Source organism: Panthera onca, chromosome A3 (assembly GCF_046562875.1).
Source record: "Panthera onca isolate mPanOnc1 chromosome A3, mPanOnc1 haplotype 2, whole genome shotgun sequence".
NCBI lineage: Eukaryota > Metazoa > Chordata > Mammalia > Carnivora > Felidae > Panthera > Panthera onca.
This window is the reverse complement of record NC_138341.1, coordinates 113,245,159-113,252,026: the sequence shown is the minus strand read 5'-3', so window position 1 is coordinate 113,252,026 and position 6,868 is coordinate 113,245,159. Positions and strand designations below refer to the sequence as shown.

General features: G+C 56.0%; 1 protein-coding gene across 4 annotated transcripts; it reads right to left on the bottom strand.

Annotated features, from left to right (window-relative positions):
- Positions 1-5,515, bottom strand: COX4I2 (cytochrome c oxidase subunit 4I2). 4 transcript variants are annotated; one of them, XM_060614722.3, is made up of 5 exons: positions 5,384-5,515; positions 4,182-4,263; positions 2,435-2,599; positions 1,516-1,647; positions 1-247 (listed from the first exon to the last, which is right to left on the bottom strand). In XM_060614722.3, exons 2-5 carry the CDS (start codon positions 4,261-4,263, stop codon positions 111-113), a joined length of 516 nt encoding a protein of 171 aa, XP_060470705.1. In that variant the 5' UTR covers positions 5,384-5,515; the 3' UTR covers positions 1-110. The 4 variants fall into 4 exon arrangements, with proteins under 4 accessions (XP_060470705.1, XP_060470695.1, XP_078300302.1 ...); XM_060614712.3 differs by having other exon boundaries at positions 5,301-5,426; XM_060614733.1 differs by lacking the exon at positions 1-247 and adding an exon at positions 254-1,031 and having other exon boundaries at positions 5,301-5,428.
- Between the last annotated feature and the right edge of the window lie 1,353 nt (positions 5,516-6,868).

The window sequence follows — 6,868 nt, the reverse complement described above, 5'->3', positions numbered from 1 at the left end:
TTGAAGGCAGAAGAGAACAGGCCAGCTTTATTGGGATTAAGAGGAGGAAAGGGCCGTCCACAGGCTCTGGGCCGGGGTGGAGCTGCAGGGACAGCAGCCAGGATGCCATGTCACTTCTTCCACTCCTTCTTCTCATAGTCCCACCGGGAGGCCAGCCCTTGCACGGGGTTGCCCTTCATGTCCAGGATGCGCTGGAGCTGCTGGGCCTTCCACTCATCCGTCAGGGTGACGGGCTTCTTAGGGAACACTGCGGGGAAGGCACGGGTGGGGGGACAAAGGCATTTTAGATGCCTCGAGGTGTGCATCAGGGAAGGTCTGGGGGCAGAGCTCCCTACACAGCTCATACCTTACTTCCTGGTCCATTTGTCCCTGAGGCTGACCCGGCCTGCCTGAGTCACTGGTACTTTCTACCCCAGTGTGTGGTAAAGAAGGAAAATATCTTTATGGGCACCTCTTAGCCCCAAACACTGGGCTAGGATAAATTTTTTCCCAAAGGCTCTCTCATTTCATCCTCAAGCAAAGCGGGAATTCACATCACACTCTCGCAGAAGAAGAAAGAAGGTGAGGCCATCAGAGGTGAGGTCAGCTGGCACAGAGACTGCCAGCTCTTCCCCAACATCCCCTCCCTTCTTCCAGAGTAGTGCCTCTCCAACCTGAGTGGGCAGCAGAATCACTCTGGAGGGCTTGTTAAAACACAGATTGCTGGGCTCCACCCTCAAAGTGTCTGACTTGGTAGATCCAGACTGGGGCTGAGAATGTGCATTTCTAAAAGTTCCCAAGTGATGGTGTTGGTCCAGGGTCTCACACTCTGAGAATCACTCTTCAGTAGTAATAGACAGCTGGGCATGTGACGGCCTCGCTGAAAACTACACTTCCCAGCTTCCCTTGTGGCTAGACCCAGTCATGTGATCGCTTCTAGCCAACGGGTGGTGAGCAGAAGTGGCGTGCGCAACTTCTGGACCTTAAAGAGGTCTCTCTTCTCTCTTCTTGGGTGGAATGTAGGCGTTAATGGCTGGAGCTGGGGCAGCCACCTTATCAAGAAGAAAGCTTCACGTTAAGGATGGCAGAGCAGTATGACAGAAGGAGCCTGACACTGCAGTCTCGATACTCCCCCAGGCCTTTTTTGTGAGAGAGGAACAAAACCTGTATCTTGTTTAAGCTCTTGCATGTTGGTGACTCTTTGTTACAGAAAAATCCATGGCTAATAACAGCAATCAGTAACATTACCATTCATGATTATGTGCCAGACGCTGGCTTTGGCTCTCTCATTAAATCCTCACAAACCCTGTGATGTGGGCACTGTTATTTTCATTTTACAGGCAAGGGAATTGAGGTCCAGAGAGGCAGAGCCCCTACGTCCCAACCGAGGCAGCCGTGCTCTGCCCTTCACCCTACACCTCTTTGGGGGACTTTTCAAAACTCTTCAGACGAGTTGCCTTATAAGAGCGTGGCTGGTGGCTCTGACCACAAGGGCGCGGCCCCGGGCGGTAGCGAGGGGGGGTTGTTGCCACTCACCATAGATCCGCTGCCACCAAATCATCAGAGCTGTGAATCCAAAAAAGAAGAAGACACAGCCCATCACTGTCTTCCACTCATTGGAGCGACGGTTCATCTCCGCGAAGGTCTCATGGAACTGGAGCCGGTACACTGGAGGCAGATGAGGGGTGAGGAGGTAGGGGTCTCGGGCGCATGGATTCCGAGGACCCTGGACCAAGTCTTGGCCTCAGGGATTCCCAGCCTCCCCGTCCCTGAAGCAGGTGTTGTCCATTCAGCAGATTCTTATTGAACATCGACCGTATGCAAAGCATGGCCAGAAGCAGGCTCCAAATAGGAGTCCTTCGGGGGCACCTCTGGTGGGCAGGACTTGGGATCGCACATCCCTCCTGTTTCCCGGGGTCAGGCCCCTGCTCTCCCACCCGCCTGCCTCTCTGCTCCTTCCCCCCACACCACTCAGCGATGCCCACACTTTCCTGCTCCTACATCCCTCTCCATGCCACTCCCACTCCCAGGCAGCACCCTCGTCCTTATCATTCAAGGCCAGCCAGAATGTGCCCTCCTCTGAAAGGCCCGCCAGGGTTCCATGTCTCTCTCCTTCCGGTCCTCACAACCCCCTGGACACACCTCGCCCTAGCCGCAAAATTCATATTACGGTTATCTGGGTTTGTGTCAGTTCCCCCACTGGCCTGAGAGCACCCTGAGGGCAAGAACCATCTGGGTGATTCACTCCTGTATCCCCAGCATCACCTCGCATCTGACTGTGCACAAATAGTTGAATGAATAAGAGAATAGATGAACAAAGGGATAAACTTCACCCCTCAGGTATGAGTTCAGGCGTTCAGGGGTTTCTGGCTGTCTTGAGTGGGGGCCCTTCTTTTCAAAGTCACCCCCCCCAGCCCGCTCTCTCCAGCCAGCCCCCCCCCCCCCCGATACCTACAGGCCACCTTCTCGTCATGGGTCAGCTGGGTCCAGCTGCCCTTCTCTTTCTCCTTCAGGGCCCGCTGCTCAGCGTTGAGCTCTGTGCAGAAGGGCTCATCGGGCATGGGGTAGGAGCGCTGGGCATGGTAGTTAGTGTAGGGGGGCATCTTCTCCTTGCTGTGGGCTGCAGGTACAACAGAAGAGCTACATTCAGGCTGCACCTGGGACATCCCAGCTCTAACCATAATATTAAAAAAGAGGGCTGCACCGGGGCGTCTGGGTGGCTCAGTTGGTTAAGCATCCCACTTCGGCTCAGGTCATGGTCTCATGGCTCGCCAGTTCGAGCCCCGCATCGGGCTTTCCGCGGTCGCCACTGAGCCCGCTTCCGCTCCTCTGTTTCCACCCCAGCCCCCTCTCTGCCCCTCCCCTGCTTGCTCTCCCTCTCTCTCAAAAATAAATAAACATTAAAAAAAAAAAAAAAGAGGGCTGCATTTATTGAGCACTTACTGTGTGCCAGGAGCCACTCTAAGGCCTTCAGGTGAATTGACTCATTTACTCCGCGTCACTCTGAGCCAGGTGAGACTGTTATCTGTCTACTTTACAGACAGAGAAAACTGAACAGCTAAGTGACTTGCTGTAACTCACAGAGCGAAAAGGAGCAAGGCAGCCCCTCTGGGTTCAAACCTTGTGCTCTCTGGGAAGAGGTGAGGTGAGGAGGGCATGGCAGGCAAAGGCAACGGTGGGACGAAGGCTGAGGGAGAGGAGCCTGACGTGGCGGATGTACACCTGCTCTGCAAACTGTAAAGCGCCAGCCGCGTGCCTTTGACCACCGGTCAAGGGCACGGCTTTGCAGAGCTGCGTTTGAACTCCAGTTCCACCCACCCCAGCTCCAGCGAGCCCCTTGACCTCACTGTGCTTCAGTGTCCTCATCTGGAAAGCGGGGACAGTAAGCTCCCGCCGCACGCTGTCGTGGGCAGCCTCAAGATAATATACTTGAAAGGGTTAGCACCGCGCCTAGCAGCGGACGCTCGGTCAATTCCACTGCTAGAGGGCCGTTTTACGACTGGCTTCCTTCCTAGAAGCTTTCCCTGGTGGCTAAGCATCAAGGGCTCCGTGTGGGTGTCCAGGGTGTCCAGAGCAAGGCTGGGCACCAGGAGGGTCTCCATCAAGCTTCTGTTTATTGTCACCAGAGGTGCCCACATGGAGGGCATTGGTACCACCTTGCCAGGACAGTGCTGGAACTGCTTTGGGCTCTTTTAACACCTAGGCCTCCGGGCCTCAGTTTGTTCATCTGAAAAATGGAGATAACAGCCCAGCATCCACCTCACACGGTTGTTATGAAGACTGAGTGTTTTAGTCTGTGTGAAATGTTGATCACAGCTTGGGGCACATAGTAAGGGCTCAGTGAACGTTATCCGTTATTCTCTGGAGGGTCAAGAAGGCCCTTCTGCTATGTGGCTGAAGTCTCTCCTGCTTTAGGCCTCTTTTTTCTGAATAGGGTCTGGAAAGGAGTCCAAGGTCCCATCAGCACACTCCACCTCAGGACACAAAGGCCCTAGGAGCCCAGGGTGTGGGGGTCAGGCCCCGAGGAAGCTTGGGGTGGAAGGGGACCCTGTCAAATGTGAGCTCCAGATCCTGGAGGCATGTGGCCCAGGCCCAAGGGGTGGGATTGTGGAAAACAGTCTAGGGCAGACCCAGGGCAGCTGGCAAGCAGGAGCCCACCCTTAGCCTTGGAGTTGGACAGGGGTGGGGTGTGCGGGTCTTACCAGCGCTTCCCGGGCTGTGCATCTGCCGCATCCTGGGTCCTCCTTTCCTCAGCACCAAGCTCCAGACAGCTCTGAAGAACATCTGTGTGTGTGTGTGTGTGTGTGTGTGTGAGTCCTGCCCCACATTGCCCTCTGCCCCTACCCTCAGGGCCCAGATACAGAAACCCTTTTTCACAGGTGGTGGTGGGGTCCGCCTGTGGATTTCAAGGTCACCCTCATGCCCCTGACCCTTCCACTTTTGTCTGCGATCCTGGTGGGGGGAGATGGGGGTCCTAGACATTTGGAGCCCCCCTCGGGAGACCTCAGTGAACCATCTGAGAAGTGGGAGGAGGCCTAACTCCTGGAGGCAGGGTCCCAGCGGTTTGGCGCTGTGGGCCAGGGTTCTGGTCCCAGCTCCAGCTCAGCCAGGCCAAGTTGGGAAACCTCCCTGGGCTGTTTGCTCTCCCTCCCTGAGGAAACTGGGTGGGAGTCCAGGTAGGGAGGGAGCAGGGCCTGGGGCTACCTCTCTTCCTCACAGGGCCATCTGCCAAGGTCTCTGCACAGAAGGTCTGGCCCCCACCCCTTCCTCCCTAATTGGCTGCCTACGTGCTCACAAAGCCTGCTCTGCGGTGCATCTGGTGGGGGAAGGGGACAGGCTGAGCCCAAGCCCCCACCCCCCAGGGAAGTCTCAGAGTCTGGCTCCCATGGGGGTGGGGAGGGGCTTTAGAGGAGGGCAAGGACCAAAGTGGGTCAGAGGGAGAAGAGGAGCACACGTTTTGGGGAGAGGAAGGGGGTATCTCACTTCTGGAAAGAAAAAGCACACTCCCCTCCCCCGCTTCCCGCATCTGGGGAGAGAGAGGGGCACCCAACAGAGAGAAGGAGGGGGTGTACCATGTGTGGTGAGAGGGGGCCCCCACATCTGGGAAGGAAGGGCTCCTGTCTGTAAGTGGGGAGCCCCACATTTGAAGAGAGGGAAGGAGTCATCTACATTTGGGGAAAGAGATGGCGCCCCACATTCGGAGAGAGGGTAATTCCCAAGGAGTCCTCAACTCTCAGCTGCCAGGACCCGCCCCCCCCCCCCCCCCCAACCATCCCCCGCTCCTGACCCTACTCGATGGCAGGGACCACACGGATCCTCACCGGTGGCGAAAGCAGGGGTCCAAGCGGCCGCATCCCTCACCCGCCAGCCTTGGGCAGCCAGGCTCTCCCACCCACTCACTCACCTCCCTGCTCAGCGCAGCGAGCTAGGTCAGCCCAACAAGTAACGGAGAATGGGCGGCAGAGGGACCAGAGCGCGGGCGCCCGCCCCCAGGCCCGCCCTACAGCCTTTCCCAAGGCCAACCCCTGCGTGGGAACGTCCTGCCTCAGCGGGGCGTGGGAGCGCCCAGCCCGCGTCCCTGGAGACACCCGGGCCCCCCAGCCCGGAGAGGGGGGCCGCGGAGTGAGTCCCCGCCTCAATTTCCCCGCCCGCGGGGGTCCTGCCTCTGGAGACCCACAGCTGACAGCGCCCAGGACCCAGCTGGCGGGGTGTCCTCGGCCGGCCCAGCCCTCTGACTCTGGTAGTCCCAGGAGCTGAATCACCCTCCCTCCGCACCTTTGCTCATTGCCGGTTCTTTGCACTTGGAATGCTCTCTTAGTGACTTTGCCGAGACCCAGTCTTGCCAACTTTCCAGCCCAGGCTCAATGCTTCCTGCTCCAGCAAGCCCACAAACATCTAGAATCTGGGAGCTGGTCTGTGGTATACCTGCCACCCTGCTCCCATGCCGCCAGATACCCTGTGGGGGTGAATAAAAGCCTCCCTCTGGTGTTCAAATCTTAGCTGTGTGGCCCTTAACAAGTGGCCTAACCTCTTAGGCCTCCTAGGATGAACCTCTGAGTTCCTGTCTTATGTTCTAGAAAAGGGAGCTAATGATAGTACCTACCTGACATGGCTGTTATAAAGGTTAGATAAGTCAACAGAAAAGCATCAGGCACATTTACTCAAGAATTATTTATTAAGGGGGATCCTGGGTGGCTCAGTTGATCAAGCATCCAACTTTGGCTCAGGTCATGATCTCACGGGTTGTTGAGTTCTAGTTCCAGGTTGGGCTCTGCCCTGACAGCTCTGGGCCTGCTTCAGATTCTGTGTCTCCCTCTCTCTCTCTGCCCCTCCCCTGCCCACCCTGTCTCTCTCTCTCTCTCTCTCTCTCTCTCTCTCTCTCTCTCTCTCTCTCTCAAAAATAAATAAATAAGCATTTAGGGGAAAAAAGAATTATTTATGAAGATCTATTACAGCTGGCATTTATTGAGTGTCCCCAAGGTAAATGCTTGGGGCTATAGAGCCAAACAAATCCAAAAACAGTCCCTGGCCTTTTAGGGCTCACAATCCAGTTCTAAGCAGAAAGGCCTGTGCAAAGGCCCAGAGACAGAAAAACACAGGTGTATTCAAAGAACAGAGAGAGGCCATCTTGGCCGGAGTGTGACAGGTAGAGGGGAGAGTTGGAGAGGGGCTAGACTCCCAAGTAGGGCCTCAGAGGCCATGCTATGGATCTTATTTTTATTTTAAAGATGGGAAGCCACCAGAGGTAAGTAGGGGAGTGATATTGTTAAATGGAGTGGAGCATGAGTTTAGGAAACGTGGCGTGGGATTGTTAGAATACTAATGGTGGACTGATGAATGAAAGCTGGGGATCCCTTCTGTGGCCTGGGATCAGAGCTTTCTATGTCTC

Coding starts and splice junctions, on each gene's coding strand:
- COX4I2 (XM_060614712.3), bottom strand. CDS start 5,333: ATGCGGCCGCTTGGACCCCTGCTTTCGCCACCG. Junction 1,648..2,434: donor CCATGACGAGAAGGTGGCCT/GTAGGTATCGGG, acceptor ATCTGCCTCCAG/TGTACCGGCTCCAGTTCCAT. Junction 248..1,515: donor TTGGTGGCAGCGGATCTATG/GTGAGTGGCAAC, acceptor CCTTCCCCGCAG/TGTTCCCTAAGAAGCCCGTC.